Source organism: Anarhichas minor, unplaced genomic scaffold (assembly GCF_050575085.1).
Source record: "Anarhichas minor isolate MPS153535 unplaced genomic scaffold, ASM5057508v1 ptg000027l, whole genome shotgun sequence".
Taxonomy (NCBI): domain Eukaryota; kingdom Metazoa; phylum Chordata; class Actinopteri; order Perciformes; family Anarhichadidae; genus Anarhichas; species Anarhichas minor.
The window spans coordinates 24,216,864-24,235,000 of record NW_027466473.1 but is presented as its reverse complement, the minus strand read 5'-3'; the positions used below and the strand labels follow the sequence as shown (position 1 = coordinate 24,235,000).

The 18,137-nt window shown below is 45.0% G+C and overlaps 4 protein-coding genes across 7 annotated transcripts in view; 3 read left to right on the top strand and 1 right to left on the bottom strand.

Moving 5' to 3' along the window:
- slc13a5a (solute carrier family 13 member 5a) overlaps positions 1-3,413 on the top strand; it is a 14,574-nt gene extending 11,161 nt beyond the window's left edge. The window contains exons 9-13 of the mRNA XM_076102090.1: positions 411-511; positions 1,749-1,870; positions 2,127-2,288; positions 2,707-2,844; positions 3,285-3,413. Coding sequence (XP_075958205.1) covers positions 411-511; positions 1,749-1,870; positions 2,127-2,288; positions 2,707-2,844; positions 3,285-3,413 — 652 coding nt within the window. The remainder of the gene's footprint in view (positions 1-410; positions 512-1,748; positions 1,871-2,126; positions 2,289-2,706; positions 2,845-3,284) is intronic.
- A 1,294-nt stretch (positions 3,414-4,707) lies between these two features.
- med31 (mediator complex subunit 31) lies at positions 4,708-7,387 on the top strand. The gene is made up of 4 exons (XM_076102313.1): positions 4,708-4,892; positions 5,475-5,549; positions 5,729-5,825; positions 6,326-7,387. The coding sequence occupies exons 1-4, from the start codon at positions 4,883-4,885 to the stop codon at positions 6,537-6,539; spliced, it is 396 nt and encodes a 131-aa protein (XP_075958428.1). The 5' UTR covers positions 4,708-4,882; the 3' UTR covers positions 6,540-7,387.
- Positions 7,388-7,891: 504 nt separating this feature from the next.
- LOC142960431 (uncharacterized) lies at positions 7,892-12,822 on the top strand. Of its 4 annotated transcripts, none has more exons than XM_076102269.1 (10): positions 7,901-8,072; positions 8,659-8,978; positions 9,291-9,429; positions 9,652-9,788; positions 9,903-9,955; positions 10,624-10,748; positions 11,088-11,195; positions 11,728-11,745; positions 11,921-12,130; positions 12,403-12,822. In XM_076102269.1, exons 2-10 carry the CDS (start codon positions 8,794-8,796, stop codon positions 12,715-12,717), a joined length of 1,290 nt encoding a protein of 429 aa, XP_075958384.1. In that variant the 5' UTR covers positions 7,901-8,072; positions 8,659-8,793; the 3' UTR covers positions 12,718-12,822. The 4 variants fall into 4 exon arrangements, with proteins under 4 accessions (XP_075958386.1, XP_075958384.1, XP_075958383.1 ...); XM_076102268.1 differs by having other exon boundaries at positions 8,653-8,978; XM_076102271.1 differs by having other exon boundaries at positions 7,892-8,978; positions 12,386-12,675.
- Positions 12,823-13,325: 503 nt separating this feature from the next.
- LOC142960430 (P2Y purinoceptor 6-like) lies at positions 13,326-18,063 on the bottom strand. Its single transcript, XM_076102267.1, has 3 exons — positions 17,938-18,063; positions 16,193-16,811; positions 13,326-15,404 (listed from the first exon to the last, which is right to left on the bottom strand). Exons 2-3 carry the CDS (start codon positions 16,648-16,650, stop codon positions 14,483-14,485), a joined length of 1,380 nt encoding a protein of 459 aa, XP_075958382.1. The 5' UTR covers positions 16,651-16,811; positions 17,938-18,063; the 3' UTR covers positions 13,326-14,482.
- Positions 18,064-18,137: the final 74 nt, after the last annotated feature.

The window sequence follows — 18,137 nt, the reverse complement described above, 5'->3', positions numbered from 1 at the left end:
TATATTTCAAATGAAACTTTCCTCCTGGACTGAACTGAAACTTTTTCTCTTTTTTGAATGAAAGGTTAACAAAACATCTGGAAATCTGCCAGTACATTCAGCAAATACAAGTACTCGCTGGTGAATCCCCATTCATGAAGTGAGCGGTTGGTGTTGCACCATGTGACCCGGTACGAGGTCAGAGGAGCCCTGAGCCAATGATTATCACAGAAGCTCACCTGAGTTAGTAAAATACATGTACAGTCACTTTATCATAGTATCTATGAGGGATGATACTCAGTACCAGGTAATATAGAAACAGCCAAACCACACCTGAGATCAATCCTTTGACTCCAATAACTCCAGAGCGCTGTGAAGTCCAACAGTCAACAGTTATTGAATAGATGAATGAATGAATTATCTGTCTGCAGGTTTGTCACTGATGCGACCGTCGCTCTGTTTGTTGCTGTTTTGCTGTTTGTTCTTCCTTCTGAACTGCCGAGCTACCTCTGCTCCTGGAGATCTGACACAGGTAACACACACACACACACACACAGGTAACACACACACACACACACACACACACACAGGTAACACACACACAGGTAACACACACACATACACAGGTAACACACACACACACACAGGTAACACACACACAGGTAACACACACACACACACAGGTAACACACACACACAGGTAACACACACACACACGCAGGTAACACACACAGGTAACACTCACACACACAGGTAACACACACAGGTAACACACACACACACGCAGGTAACACACACACAGGTAACACACTCACACACACAGGTAACACACACAGGTAACACACACACACAGGTAACACACACAGGTAACACACACACATACACAGGTAACACACACACACAGGTAACACACACACAGGTAACACACACACACACAGGTAACACACACACACACGCAGGTAACACACACACAGGTAACACACTCACACACACAGGTAACACACACAGGTAACACACACACATACACAGGTAACACACACACACAGGTAACACACACACACACACAGGTAACACACACACAGGTAACACACACACAGGTAACACACACACACACACACAGGTAACACACACACAGCTAACACACTCACACACACAGGTAACACACACACAGGTAACACACACGCAGGTAACACACACACAGGTAACACACTCACACACACAGGTAACACACACAGGTAACACACACACACACGCAGGTAACACACACACAGGTAACACACTCACACACACAGGTAACACACACAGGTAACACACACACACAGGTAACACACACACAGGTAACACACACACATACACAGGTAACACACACACACAGGTAACACACACACAGGTAACACACACACACACACAGGTAACACACACACACACGCAGGTAACACACACACAGGTAACACACTCACACACACAGGTAACACACACAGGTAACACACACACACACACAGGTAACACACACAGGTAACACACACACAGGTAACACACACACATACACAGGTAACACACACACACAGGTAACACACACACAGGTAACACACACACAGGTAACACACACACACACACAGGTAACACACACACACACGCAGGTAACACACACACAGGTAACACACTCACACACACAGGTAACACACACAGGTAACACACACACACACACAGGTAACACACACACAGGTAACACACACACAGGTGACGCACATTATTTTTTATCCAATCAGAGTCCCAGGCGTCACAAGGCCCCGCCCCTGCGCTGCTCACCTGGCAGGTGACTCAGAAGAAGATGCCCTGGAACATCATCCTGCTGCTGGGAGGAGGTTTCGCTCTGGCCAAAGGCAGCGAGGTGAGTTTAAGATCTTCAGAGAGGGAAGACATTCTGGAAAGAAAGACCAGTTTGTAAAGTCCACACCTGTGTGTGTGTGTACGTGTGTGTGTGTACGTGTGTGTACGTGTGTACGTGTGTATGTGTGTGTGTGTGTGTGTGTACGTGTGTGTACGTGTGTACGTGTGTACGTGTGTGTGTGTGTGTGTGTACGTGTGTGTGTGTGTGTGTGTGTACGTGTGTGTGTGTGTGTACATGTGTGTGTGTGTGTTGTCAGGAGTCCGGTCTGTCCCTCTGGCTCGGTGCTCAGATGACGCCGCTCCACTCCATCCCTCCGTGGGCCATCTCCATCGTCCTCTGTCTCCTCGTCGCCACCTTCACCGAGTGTACCAGCAACGTCGCCACGGCAACGCTCTTCCTACCCATCCTGGCCTCCATGGTAACAAAAACACACACTGTCATCACCACAGATCGTCCAATCGGAGTAAAAGAGGGTGGGGTCAAAACTTTTTAAAATCACTCTTAAGTTACTGCACTTCCTGTAAGGATGTTTCACATTAAAAGCCTGTGAAGAGCAGGAGGGATTCAGCCTTTTGAACCAGTGATAAGCTTTTATTGTGAAACATCCCAACAGGAAGTTTCATTGAACTTAACCACGACAGAAGTAAAGGAAACTTGAATGAATGAGAACCGTGTTTGTGTTAAAAATAGAAACAGAAAAATGTATTTTTGGTCAGTAATGTGAGAAAATCCCTTTTTATTCGTTAGATAAAAACATCAATTTCTTTCAACTTTTGTCATTTTATTTCTGCTCGGTTGCCGGCCGTGTACCGATGTTTTCTTGTGTCTGGACTCAGTCCCAGTCCATCGGCATGAACCCGTTGTACGTGATGATCCCCTGCACCCTCAGCGCCTCCTTCGCCTTCATGCTGCCGGTGGCCACGCCCCCCAACGCCATCGTCTTCTCCTACGGCTTCCTCAAAGTGTCCGACATGGTGAGACTCATGACGTCATAACGAGTGAAGTCAAAGCTCCATGTGTTAAAGCTGCATTCTCTCTAGTGTCCACCAGGGGGCGACTCCTCTGGTTGTATAGAAGTCTATGAGAAAATGACTCTACTTCTCTCTTGATTTATTACCTCAGTAAACATTGTAAACATGAGTTTATGGTCTCAATCTCTAGTTTCAAGTCTTCTTCAATACAGCATGATGTTCATTTAGTACATTATGGTCCATTTAGAGTCAAACAGACCATAAAGCAGGGGATGCTTTAGGGCGGGGCTACACAGTGATTGACAGGTCTCTACCAGAGACATATACGGCGTCTCTACGTCACTCCTCCTCAGTCCTAATATAGTCACTTCCTGTTCACTGGTCGCAAAGAACCAAGATATTCAGTCTGTGGTCATAAACCGCCTCCTTTGCGCCCCCTGCAGGCTAAAACCGGCGCGGTGATGAACGTCATCGGGATCAGCTGCATCAGTCTGGCCATCAACAGCTGGGGTCACGTGATCTTCGGCTTGGACTCGTTCCCGTCGTGGGCGAACGCCACTTCACCCGTGTAGAGACTGACAACCTGCCACCTCAAACTTCATCTTCGGGGTTCAAAAGATGTCTCAGCAGATGTTTTCTACGTGTTTTTATACCTCAGCTTGTGACGGCTGGTTCTGGTTCTGAGCCTCCAGAAACTACATCTGGCTGTTTTTGGAGCTTCTCGCTGCTGATGTTTTGCTGTTAAAGCTCCAATGAAAGAGTGTTTAGCAGAAACATACTACTGCTAATCAATGGTAGCTAAAATCTCTAATTATTGGTGTTTAAATAATACCGATATGACCAAGTGATCCAACAGTGAAGGTCTCTAATAAGAAGGTAAGAAACTAATAGTCTTTTTATCCTTTCCTTTCAATCAATATGAAGCTACATTCAAGCAGGTGTTTCAAATTAAAAGCTCTAAATTTAGCTCATTTGAGCTGCTTAATGACTTTTAATTTGAAACATTTGTGATTACAGTTTATAAACCGAAGATATTCAATTGACAATATGTAGTTAATGCTGTGAAAGAACTATTCTGAATTCATGAAACATAGAACATTTACAATTAAAAAGAAAACAGGGAGGATGAAATATCATTGAAATATGATTATAAAATAAGAGGAAATAGAAATAAAAATGAAGTCTGATATCTGAGTTCCTCTTTAAAACCTTAACAACGGTAGAAATGATGACTAAAACTAAGACGTGACTCTTTTAAACTCTTTATTTGTGACTTTATTTCCAGATGTGTTTTCAGTGAACAGACCCTGTGAATTGGAATTATTTTAAGTAATTAGAAAATACTGTACGTTTTGTATTTTTCTATTTAAAGGTATTTCGTGAATGTATTTCGTGAATTTGAACCTCCAGAGTTTTTTACCATCTATTTGCCAACAGTTTTAATTGGTGTTAATAAAAAAATAATAGTGTGACAACAAACCTTTGATTGTTTGATTAAATGTTTGATTAAAGCAGTGAATCTGCTGCAAAAGTCACGTGACAGAAGAAGATGTTTACCAGCTGATGGAGCAAAAATACTAATGAATACTTCTTCAGATAAATAAACTTTGTTCTTTTTAGAGATGTTTTAATTGTACATTAGCACTTTTACTGCTGCAAAGGTTTCTTCTTCTATTGTTTTACATTAATAAATGACTGAAGACAAATGTCCAGCCTGATGTATTGTGTTATGTGTCATATTTAGTCGGTGATTCCTGTGTGTGTGAAATCAACCCGTTTATTCTATGAACTCTTGTTGTCAAATGTCTCCCTCTAGCGGCCACAGCGCGAACAGCAGCTACCGTAAACCACCGTAAATCATCGGGAAAAAAGAGTCCTGACTTCCGGCAAATACGGCTTCTCATTTCTGATTTGTTGGATTTAAAAAGCAACAAAGACGAACGCTCAGAGGTTTATTGGTTCGTATATTAGTTCCACAGTTCAGATTGTCATCAGGATTGAGAGGCTGTTCTCACGACCGTCTCCGTCTCCAGCCGGCGTCATGGAAACAGGTTTGTAGCCGTCAGTGTAGCTAACTGAGCTAGCTGAGTAGCTAATATTAGCTCGCTAGCATAAGTCATGTCTGGAGGAGAAGAAACGGATTCATTAGATACACATACATACACGTTATTAATATCTATATACATACACGATCCAGTATGCGTAATGAAGGCATTGTTACATTCATAATTCATGTATTTAATGTAAGTTATTCTCTAAAGTGCCTTTTAGTTTGTGTGAGACTGGGCTACTAACGCTACGTCAGTAATTAATCCAGTTAAAAGCTTATTTATCGTCAACAATGTGAGTTTTTTAACATCAGCTAAAACATCTTATGATCCGCTGAGACGGACTCTTCAGTTCGGCTCACATTCAGCTACCGGAAGTTACTTCAGTTGTTGACCTGCTGACCTGATGACCTGCTTCTCAGTGCTCAGCTCATGAACCTGTCTGGTGATGCAGTGTTATTTAAAAAGGCACTTTCTCGTTCCTTTGTTCTGTGATAAATCAAGTTTGATCTTGAGTCACGTCTTCACACAGAATCACACGTTCATCTTCATGTTGTTGTTGTTGTTGTTGTTGTTGTGGTCCAGAGGAGCAGGCCAGGAACCGGTTCCAGTCTGAGCTGGAGTTCATTCAGTGTCTGGCCAACCCCAACTACCTCAACTGTGAGTGACAGCTCTAATACATCTACCGTGTGTGTGTGTGTGTGTGTGTGTGTGTGTGTGTGTGTGTGTGTGTGTGTGTGTGTGTGTGTGTGTGTGTGTGTGTGTGTGTGTGTGTGTGTGTGTGTGTGTGTATGTATGTATGTATAAACGTTATCATAACATGGTCTCTGTGTGTCCAGTTCTGGCTCAGCGAGGCTTCCTGAGGGAGAAACCGTTCATCAACTACCTGAAGTACCTGTTGTACTGGAAGGAGCCCGAGTACGCCAAGTTCCTCAAGTAACACTCGCTTTATTATTTCAATATTCATAACATAATAATAACCCTTCATTAGCGCCTTGATGCTGTCGACCAATCACAAACCAGCAGTGAACTTTTCGACGTCCTGATGTCTTTAAACGCATCACAATGACTCACTAAAGCACCAAAATGTGGATTCCACCACCGCTAAATATAGTATGAGCGGAGTCTCTTAAAGCTGCAGTAACCCGCCGAGACGTAACGACCGCCAGGCGAGCGGAGTCTCTTAAAGCCGCAGTAACGCTCCGAGACGTAACAACCGCCAGGTGAGCGGAGTCTCTTAAAGCCGCAGTAACGCGCCGAGACGTAACGACCGCCAGGTGAGCGGAGTCTCTTAAAGCCGCAGTAACGCTCCGAGACGTAACGACCGCCAGGTGAGCGGAGTCTCTTAAAGCCGCAGTAACGCTCCGAGACGTAACGACCGCCAGGCGAGCGGAGTCTCTTAAAGCCGCAGTAATGCTGCTGGTCTTCCTCCTCAGGTATCCTCACTGCCTGCACATGCTGGAGCTGCTGCAGTACGAACACTTCAGGAAGGAGCTGGTGAACGCTCAGTGCACCAAGTTCATCGACGAGCAGCAGCTGCTCCACTGGCAGCACTACTCCAGGAAACGCACCCGGCTGCAGCAGGCGCTCGCTGAGCAGCAGCTGCCGCAGCAGCAGCCACCGCCGCACGGGAACGCCGCCGCCAAGTGACGAGGTCACCGGAAGACGGCGTGGGGGCGGAGCTCGACCGGTGCTGGATTCATGGACGTGGATGTTTGAGACGGACAATATACATTTCTTTTTCTTTTACGCGTAAACATTTTTGATTCAGATCCCTGAAATGTGACCTGAGTGAGACACTTTACAGTGAAACAATGAGCTCGTCAGTGCTCTGTGGTAGAATATAATATATTCTACCACAGAGCTACACGGATCAGCTGATAGTGTGTGTGTGTGTGTGTGTGTGTGTGTGTGTGTGTAATGACAGAGCAGCAGCTTGTTTGAACTTCCTGTTGGATTCATTGAAGTGAATCATTTTGTTAATGAACTCTTAAACTCTCAGCAGCTGAAGCTCCAACATTCAGTCACAGATCTGCTCATGAAGTTTAAGAACACAAACTCAGTGGATGAAAGGAAACGTGATGACAAACAGATCCGATACAGAAATGTTTTTTCCATTTCAGTCGATACAAACTATGTTCAGCAAAATCTAAGTTTTAATCAGAAAATATCTTTCAGACGAGAAGTTTCACAATAAATCATGTTTTTCCGTTATTTCACAGACGTCTGATGTCTTTTTTTAAATCCGTCCACTGAGTTTGTGTTCTGAACCTTCTTCCCTGATAAACGTCATGCTGTGTGAGAAGTTTATTGATTAATATGACGTGATGACAGAGAGAGGTTTCAGGTTTTAAAGGTGATTTTCACAGATCAGCTGCAGCCTGTAATGTGAGATAAACAGTTACAAACACAGTGAGGGGTTCTTATACAGATATGCAGTATTATCTAGTGGTTCCAGTGTTTTTACTTTGTTTTTAATAAAATGCTTGATATTTGAATCTTTCAGTTATTCATTGATTTGGTGATTTGGTAGTATTAAGTATTTTATGGCTTCATTACTGAGATGAATAGTGATTCACATTCACTTTTTCTTTTAATATGTTTTTCTAGTATTTATACAAAATAAATACAGACTTACATAAACATTTATTATCATTTATTTTACATTTATGTATGTGCTGATTAATTCCCAATATGTTTTATATTTGTGTGTCAGTTTCAGCCTTTTATTAATTTAATTTAATTATTCATTTCAGTATTTGTTTTTATTTATTGACAGAACATTTTGTGTATATTATTATATTCCTGCTGTAGTAGAAAACATTATTTAATTAATTCAATTAGTTGGATGAAGTACAGGCCACCGGGAGACCTTTCATTTATAAATTGTCCCGTTTTTGTGCAACTTTATTTTTCACTCGTTTAAATTTGGAAGCGACATCGCTTTTATTCTGAAGGAGTCGAATCGGATGTTGTTTACGTGACGTTTACCGGAACAGTCTAGACGTGGAACTGTTCTCCTCGCTACACCTCTGTATTCGAGTTATGACGTAAAGGTGTTTACGTTAAATCTGTAACCACCGATAAATGGATGTTCACCGGTTCTCTCAATATTGAACTTTCCCCGGTTACCGCAGCGGACAGACGGGACACAGGGACGGATAAAGACCGACGAAGACTACGGTATCACTTAACTTTTTGAATATTGTTGATTAAGTCCAGTATATTTGTATAAAAGTGTCCTTTTAAAGTGTATCATATAGCTAGTTAGGCTATATGAGCAGTGGATGACCCAGAATGCAACGCGTCACCTCAGTTTTAACCAATCTGTAGTTAGCTTGTTAGCTTACATTCATGATTTTAGACCTCTTTGGTTGTTTGATGGTGAAACACTGAAGAGTTTAACTTAAACACGAGCTGTAACTCAGCAGGTCAAAGTCCGGATGAACCGGTAACTCATAGTTCAGTTCACCTCCACGTGGTGCTCGTTTTAATTTCATTTAATTAACATTTACAACCCGCACCACGTGAACACTTGTGCAGGTGTTAAGAAGTGTTGCTGCAGTAGAACGAGAGGTTTTCTAAAGCTCAGAGACACTACCACTGCAGTCCACAGGGGGCGACAGAACCAACACCAAGTCAAAGGTCATCTGAGTAACTCAAAGTAAAACCACCGGAATATACTTGAAGCATCAGAATTAAAAGTCCTCCTTCCCCTTCTCCTTTTTCTCTTCCTATTCTTCCTCCTCTTCCTCTGCTGGAGACCCAGGACGTACTGCTGGACCCTCTGGAGGTGAAGGGGGACTCAGGAGAACCAGAACCAGGACTGAGAGGGTCAGCCTGTCAGACCTGCTGCAGTACACTGAGAGGTATTCTAAAGGGAGTCTGGTTCATCAGGAGGAAGATGGCGGTGCAGCGAGTGGCGGTGATCGGTGCCGGTGCGGCGGGTCTCTGTGCAGCGAGACACATCCTGTCCAGACTGAACCGCTTCACCCCCCCGGTGGTGTTTGAGCTCAGCGACAACGTGGGCGGAACCTGGTGCTACGACGAGCGGGTCGGGACATGCAGCAGCATCTACAGAGACCTCAGGTCTGTAACTGGTGCACCGGTGCACCGGTGTAGTCATCAGTAGACTGGTTTTATAGTTAACTGGTTCTTTTAGACTGTAGTACACTGGTTAGTGTAACTGGTTTCTACAGCCAATGATAACAGATCTTTTTCTTCTTCTGTCAGTTTGATTTGATTGATTGCTGTTAAGATGTAAAGAGACGTTCAACAAAAATATCATGAATGTTTACTATCTTTAATCTGGCAACTTAAACTGAGTACTTGTACTTGTTTTAACAGTGTGCTTCAGTACTTTTACAGTAACAGCTGGTCTCCTTGGTCTCTTCCCAACAGGACCAACCTTCCTAAGGAGGTGATGATGTTCCCTGACTTCCCCTTTGACCCCCAGCTGGACAGCTTCCTGCCCCATCAGGAGGTCCAGAGGTACCTGGAGAGGTACTGTAGGAGCCCCGACCTCCGACCTCACATCAGGGTGAGTCGCTCCACCTCTCACTCTACTGTACTACACCTCAGAGGTACATATTGTACTTTATACTGTACTACACCTCAGAGGTACATGTACTTTATACTGTACTACAGCTCAGAGGTACATATTGTACTTTACACTGTACTACAGCTCAGAGGTACATATTGTACTTTACACTGTACTACGGCTCAGAGGTACATGTTGTACTTTTGTCTCTTTGTTTGTCAGTTCAACACATTGGTGGAAAAAGTGAGGCCTGTTGTCATGACGACGGAGGAGAGGATGACATCATGGGAAGTGACATCATCTGATCCTTCAGGTTGTCAGACAACAGAAACATTTGACTCGGTCTTCGTCTGTTCGGGGTAAGACATGTGACATTCAGTTCATTGTTAAGTTATTTACTTCCTGCTTCCATCAAAACGCTGCGTTGTCCAGATTAAATGTGTTGATGAGGATGTTGTGATGTTTGTCTTTAGGCACTACTCTGACCCTCACATCCCTCACATCCCAGGAATAGACCGCTTTAAAGGTACAGTCATTCATATTCACAGTACATCTACTGATACTGTGAGCTCTAACACTGAATGTTAGTGGTGTAACGGACCGTTGTGGATCTGTACTGACCCCCCCTCACAGTTTAACGTTAACCATCAGAGTGTAAATAAAGTTTAACGTTAACCATCAGAGTGTAAATAAAGTTTAACGTTAACCATCAAGTGTAAATAAAGTTTAACGTTAACCATCAGAGTGTAAATAAAGTTTATCGTTAACCATCAGAGTGTAAATAAAGTTTAACGTTAACCATCAGAGTGTAAATAAAGTTTAACGTTAACCATCAGAGTGTAAATAAAGTTTTACTGACTCAGTAGAACATGTGTTTCTAGTCTCTGATCTCTGATAATGTTTCATTGTAAACAACCAATCAGAGGAGAGCTAGTAACGTTAGCAGCACCGCTAACGGCTAACCAACGGAGGTTCACTTCAGTTACATGATGATGCCTTCAGGCTCTGCTCAGTGAACATGAGTACTGGCTGAAGGTACATTATAACGTTATCATGATGTGTTCACATGTAATCTGTAAAATGTAGTTTTGATGATAAACTTGAATAAATCCAGTAGTTTGAAGGAGATGTTTTCACATGAATATAAAACAGATATTAGAGATGAATTATGAGCTGTTTACCTTCCCTCTGTAGGACAGGTGCTCCACAGTCACTCGTACAGGTGTGCAGAGCCGTTCTCAGGTCAGTCGGTGGTGGTTCTGGGAGCCAAAGCTTCAGGACTGGACATCTCCATAGAACTGGCCGGGGTCGGTGCTCAGGTAACAAAAGATAATAACGTTTAATAACATTATTAATGGATACTAATAAGGGTCCACAGGAATAAGGGCTGTACTAGCTGACTTTAACTACCTGACGTGTACTAGCTGACGCGAACTAGCTGACGTTATCTAGCTAACATCTTGCTCGAGAGTTTACTTTTAAGCGTTAATGGAGTCGTCTCTCTCTCGCTCTCTTTACCCCTCTCTCTCTCTCTCTACCCCTCTCTCTCTCTCTCTACCTCTCTCTCTCTCTCTCTCTCTCTACCCCTCTCTCTCTCTCTCTCTCTCTCTCTCTCTCTCTCTCTCTCTCTCTCTCTCTCTCTCTCTCTCTCTCTCCAGGTGACTCTGAGTCACGGCCAACCTCGTCTCACCTTTCCTCTACCTGCCGGGGTTCAACAGTCCAGTCCGGTGGTGGCGGTCGAGGAGGACGGCAGACTTCGCTTCCAGGTCACTAAAGTCCACCGGCACTAATCTGGAGTGTGATGTTTCTGTTCCACAATATAAAAGAAACCCAGAAGCTCGTACACACTTTGTACCCAGCTCAGTAACGACTCTTCTAACAGATTAAAATATGTTTTATTTACATGTGAAATGATTCAAACTGCCACATGAAGTTAAATCAGTTTTATTATTGGTCTGTAAATATTGATTGAAGAGGTTTAAACTGTGATGAGTTCAGCTGATATTCCATCAATGCTAACTCTAGACTAACCTTCTGATTCAGTCTGAAGAAGAGCTTTAAGTTGATTCCAGCTTGTTCTAGGCTGCTTTTATTGTGAAACTCTTGACACTGAAACAGGAAGCTGTTCCTGTTTAAATCTAAGCTTCCAGCTCATTTCTTCTCTTCTTGTTCATCTGTTGCTCAGAGGATCTTTGTCTCTTTGAACGGAGTTTTGTTCTCCGTCTGCTAAACTAAACCTCTGTTAGTAAAGAGACTTTCTAGAGTTCAGGTCTGATCAGCTCCTCTTGGTGGTTTCAGAGACTGGAACAACAGACGGTGAGTTCCTGAGAGATTTCAGTGAGTTTATAGTATTCAGACTTCAGAACTCTCTGTAATGTCTGCATCACGTAGGTCCAGTGAGGCCCACCTGGTCTCTGTTGAACAGGTATCCAGTCTTTCTTTTCCACAACCTGGACTTTCCTCTCAGTTCACACTAAATAAAATGTTGCAGGACGGCTCTGAAGCCGCCGCTGACGTCCTGATGTTCTGCACCGGCTACAACTTCAGGTTTCCGTACCTGGACGGTCCTGAGCTGGGTCTGCAGATCCAGGACCACCTGATTTCCCCCCTGTACCGCCTCCTGATGCCCCCGGCCTTCCCCTCGCTCTTCTTCATCGGCTTGTGCAAGCAAATCTGCCCCTTCCCCAACTTCCACTGCCAGGTGAGCCCGAGAGCCAGCAGGTGGATCTGAGCGTCCTGTCTGCGCTCATAACATAGTTACACCCAAAATAAACTGATTCAGCTTTAATTACAATAATCGGATGAAGAGGAAGCCCAAATACTCTGTTACAGTACAATGCAGTTCAAGTATTAGAAGTGTGAGTGTTCTACTCTTTACTGTCAGACAGCGGGTCTCTTCACCGCCTCAGTAAACCTCTCACAAGAGTGATTCATAACAACATAACCCGAGGAGGAGGTTTGGTTGTTGTTCAGGTCCTGTTCTCTCTGGCCGTGTTGGACGGCTCCGTGTCTCTACCGTCTCGGGTCCGGAGGGAGGACGAGGCCCGGCGAGCTCTGCTGGAGAAGGCGGAGCGTGGAGTCCAGCAGCGCCACCTGCTGGTGATGCAGCAGGAGGAGCAGTGGGAGTACTGCCAGACGCTGGCTCGGGTCGCCGGCTTCCCGCCGCTGCCGCCCGTCGTACGCAGCCTGTACGAGGAGGTGTGGCGACAGCGGAGAGTTCACCCACAAAACTACCGGAGACGCAACTACCGGCTGATCGGGGACGACCGATGGGAGCAGATCAATTGATCGATGAAAAGGTTCAACAGCAGGTGTAGAGATCATGGACACAACAGTGTTATAGACTTTATAAATATCAGTTTCATACAAATAAATAAACACGTTTAAAAATAAGTCTTATGAGTTTTATGACGTGTTGATTCACTTCCATCCTCGAGGCTAAGCCCCGCCCCTTCTGTTTGACCACCATGGGACTTTATTTCATACAGAATATGAACAGTAGTCAAAGACAGATAGTTATTTAATCCTGTTTGAATATTCACATGAATTACTCGTACGATGTTTATCAATTTAAAAGATATTTTGCCCGTTAAGAAACACCAACATGGCTGTTAGCTTGACTTGCTAGCTAGCTAACTTAGCTTAGATGTTAAACATACCTGCTAAGCATTAGCATGTTAGCATTGTCATTCTGAGCTCATTAGCATGCTGATGTTAGCATTTAGCTACAGCCTCACAGAACTGCTATCATGACTGCAGACGGTCAGCGATGTTTAGTTTCTACACAGTGTGTGTGCGTGTGTGTGTGTGTGTGTGTGCGTGCGTGATACATATTTGTGATTAATCAGTGTGAGAGCGGATCTGTTGCGTTAAACATGAACGAGGCCAAAGACAGCTGACGTCATCAGACTTTAATCCAGATATTTCACCACAAAACGTCAAAATACACAAAAAAAAAGAGGTCTGACATCACAGGCTGACCTGAGCTCAACAACAACGACATCATCACATGAGGGGATACATTCAGACAGTAACATGGCTGCCGTTCAGTGCTCAACATTTAAAGGGGAGCGACACCAACATTCATCACGTTCCCCTTTAAGCCTCTCAGGTGGACAGAAGTAAATCTTTACTCATCTTTGTTTGCTACAAAGCATATATAAAAAAAAAAAAATTAATATTACAAATAATAATAATTTGTGCCCTAAAAAATACGTACTTTTTACTCTGGAGATGAAAGATGAATCAATGAACTGATAGTTTAATGAGCTGAGAATACAAACATTGTGAGATGAACATCTTCGGGGGTTCTGTTGTGCTGGTCGGACAAAAACATGTGAAGACGTCGCCCATCAGCTCTTGTTTATTTGATATTTTATAATATATTAAAGATGATGAATATGATTTAAAAGGGCCTCGGTAAGAAGCCACATAACAGAGTTCATGTCACACCTTTCTCCCATTTCTACACGGTTCTTCTGCCAAATGAAGGTGAAAAAAAAGAAGAAAATATAAAAAATGATTGTAAAAATAATTAAATAACTAAATCAGGAGAACAAAGAACCAACGAATTAAATGTGATATCAAAAGTCCGCTCACATTTAAAATGTTGAAACGATGAAAATGAATTTAATTCTTTTGTGGAATTTTAAAATGATTTTACTGAGAAGTTTCTCTGCTTGTTGGTATTGTTGATGTTTCATTAAGTATGTTTACGTCAAGAAAAATGCAAAAAAAAATAAATATCACAAAAAAAGTGCGATGTGAGTGATGAGCCTTCCTCACATAAATACATGAAAGACTCCTTTAATCCCTTCTTCTTCTGTGGTGGTTGAATGGCACCGACCAGCTGTTTATATGTATGATACTAATACAACAGCAGTGGACGGAAACAAGACTTCAGTCAGGTTTTATTTTTGCAGATTGTCTGGAAACTTGTTTAAAATTTGCTCTGAATTAGACGGATCGACGTCCCGGTGTCACGTTCCCCGTCACTGAAATCGAGCAACTTCCTGTTCAACTGCAGGATTCTTTCACTTTATGAAGGAACCTTCTAGAAGATGACCCTCGAGGACTTGGACTCGTTCTCCACGTGCACCACCCTTTCCACCTTCTCCGCCGCCTCCTGGTCGTCCTCTCCCGCTCCGTCTTTCTTCAGGATCTTCAGCGGCCACCAGAGGGAGCCGCCCCGGTGGTCCCGGCGGACGCCGTGTTCTGCCGGCCAGCAGCAGCAGCAGGGGGCGCCCTTGTCCCCCGTCAGGAAGTACAGGAGGGCGTTGAGCCAGGCGTTGCAGGACGCCAGCGGCCGCGTGACCTTGTAGCAGATGGAGACGGTCTTCATGACGTTGCAGCTGCCCAGCTGCCCCCGCCGCAGGAGCAGGAACAGCGTCCGGGTCACGTGGAAGGGCAGGAAGCAGAGCGCGAACAACAGCGTGATGGTCACGATGGTCTTGATGGATTTCCTTCGCCGTCGGATGTAGTGCGAGTACTGCGACCCGGAGATGGAGACCGAGGTTCTCTCCCGGTCTCTGGCTCCCTCCGTCGGCCCGTCTCCCACCGGGCCGTCCTCCCCGCCCTCGAGCGAACTGGGAGGCGAGTGCAGCGTCTGAAATATCGTCCGGACCACCTGAGAGTAGCACCAGGCGATGATGACGAAGGGCACGAAGAAGCCCAGCAGGTGGAGAACGATGCCGTACGGGACGTAGTCGGCGAACTCCTCGTCGATGGCGTCGTCCCAGCAGTTCGTGTACCCGCCGTCGTCCTCCGACTGAGACACCGTAGTGTTCCCGCCTTCTCTCGCTCCTCCGGGACCGACGACCCCGCCGCCTCCTCGCCGGACGTATCCCGTCTGGGCGAACCGGAAGATGGGGCAGGTGAGGACGAATACCACCACCCACACCAGCGCACAGGTCCACTTCACCACCCGCTTGCTCTCCAGAGTGATGGTCCTCATCGGGTGGCAGATCCCCAGGTACCTGTGGACGCACAGCCAGAGGTGAGTCCGAATCAACCGCATTAATCTCTTTCTTGTTCTAGTTTTAAAAAGTCTAAACCCTCGAGGACATGAACAGACTCTATTCTAGACTATTTCTAGCTCCAAACTACAAAAATCGGTGAATCTGTGAGCAACAACCCGAACTCTAAATGACCGAAGAGCCCCCCGAAGAAATTCTGTTAAAAGGTCTGAAACCTGAACCCGGCTCACTCGTCTCTGAACTCAAACATTTCAACCAGTTTCTGATTAGCTCAGAGGTCAGGAGCATCAGCTAGCTTGCTACATTAGCCTCATTAGCATGTGTCGTAGTGTAAGCAAGCGAAAGTTCAAACGGAGACATTGACGTGACCCCAAATCTCTTCCCGGCTGATAAAGAGTCGCAGGATAAAACACATCCGTTAAGATAACGTTACATTCTGAACATAGCTAAGCTAGCGAGCTAGCAAGCCAAGCTAACGGTCATGTTGGATTTGGTGATGTCCTTTGTACCAGACGAGAGACGAAGTCCACCGATTCAAATTAAAATGATCTATTAAATAGACAAACACAAAAACATTTGTCTCTAGCCATTGACGACTACAAAGTCTTTGCCTCTCTTGACGGACACGCCGTCACTGAGACGTGCAAAAGTCACGCTTGACGGATAGGTAGAGCTTCAAAGATTGAAGCTTAATGTCGAGCTGCATTGTTTGACGCATCGGTGTGAGAATGTGGTATCGGCTAAGAGCACCTGTGGAAACGTGTTGGCGTGTTTCCGTGGCGTCCTACCTGTGCACGGAGATGCAGGTGAGGAAGAAGATGGAGCAGTAGAGGTTGAAGTAGAAGAGGAAGCGGACGAGGCGGCACATGAAGTCCCCGAACACCCATCGGTCCCTCAGCATGTAACTCGCCACCAGGAAGGGCAGCGACAGACCGTACATCAGGTCGGTGGTGGCCAGGTTCACCATGTAGATCAGCGAGGTGTTCCAGCGCCGCCCAGCGCCGCTACCGCCGCCGCAGCCGCTGTGGTGGCGGCAGGAGCGCAGCAGCACCACCGAGTTGAGGGTGAGGCTGAAGAGGAAGGTCAGCGAGTAGCAGACGGGCAGGAAGACGTACTTGTAGGATTCGTCGATGCTGCAGGACGACGGCGGGACGGACGAGGTGGGCAAGGTGCCGGAGGTGTTGGGATGGTTGCTCGCCGCCGCCACCAAACCGATGTCTGGAGTGGAGATTTGGCTCAATCCCATGATGAACCTCTGAAGGCTATTTCTGTCGGGGCTGGATGGGTTCAGGTTCCTCACCGGCTCACCGACGTTTCCTTCATTTGTCCTTCCTCCGATCGATCCGTCTGATCTCAGTCTGTCCTCGCCGTGGACTGAACCATGTCTCTGGTGTGCAGAAGGAGTTTCTGTGACCAAGAGGGGGGGGGGGGGGGGACACACCGTCATTAGTTTGGAAAACCTTGTTCACAATGTACCGCCGGCGTTTTTGCTGATGAAGACTATGTCTCGCTCAATTAGCCGCTCAATCATTAACGAAGCCTTCCGGAAACCTCCCTCCATTCATGTAGCCTCCGAGTACGGCGGGTCGGCGGACTCCTCCAGCTGCTCAGGGGTTAAAGTCCCAGTGAGATGACAAATACACTTTTAAGCTTGTGTTCATTCAAATACACGTTCATATACTGTACAAATATTAGGAAGTCAGTATCAGAGTATTTTTACATCAAATCTCTTCTGTAAAGCAAATGTTTGATGTTCCGTTCTGCATTTGGGCGTTAAAAACAATAACTTCTCCTCCGTGGTTACAACTTGAAATAAAACAAAAAAAGTAACGTCGCGAGAGTAGAAAAACCAAACTGTTGTTCAGAATCAGCTTCATAAGTAAATCCTACCGGACGAAGTGAGATGTGGACTCGTATCAAGACATAAAGAACACGTGATTTGATTTAGGACGAAGGATGTGCACATTGAATGACATCATCATTCACGGTCCCCTCAGGATGAACTGGTGAACGAGTCCTTTAACCATCTGAAATGATTTCTGTCCATTAAGTGAAGTGAAAGACAAAAGGATGAGAGGAGCACTACATTTATTTTATGGAGGTTTTTACTATTATAACAGTTTGAATGAGCAACGAGAGTCTTCTCTGTGCTGCCTGAAGGTATTTGAGAGTTTCCTGTTATAAGCAAACATTAACAATCTGACGTTTGCATTTTCTCCCTCTCAACATTTAATATAATATAAAAACATATCATCTTTTGGGACTTTTGCTCTGTAGCTCTTCTAAATCAGTTGGTTACATTCCTTTGAACATAAAGACAGAGACAGAGAAAGCAGCGACTCCTCACGTTAGAAACCTGTCAAATAATCTAGATTTCTGCTTTAAAAATCACTCAAACTACATTTTTATAACTGCTGTCAGTTTTTTAAGAGAACGCAAACATTGTAATCTGTCCAGTTAAACCAGTTTGAAGCTCTAGAGCTGTTGAGATCTGGATTACAGCCGACCCCCATCGGGGTCTGATCAGACCTACCTTCAGTCCTCCGTGTTGTCCGTCCCGTCTCTCTGGTTCTCGGGGCTGAAAGGTCTCTGACCTTCAGCTGCTCTGTCAATAATTGATCAGCGTTCAGTCAGTCAGAACTGCAGGAATGAAACTCAATACAGGAGGAGGAGGAGGAGGAGGAGGAGGAGGGGGAGGGGGAGCAGTAGGAGGAGGAGGAGGAGGAGGAGGGG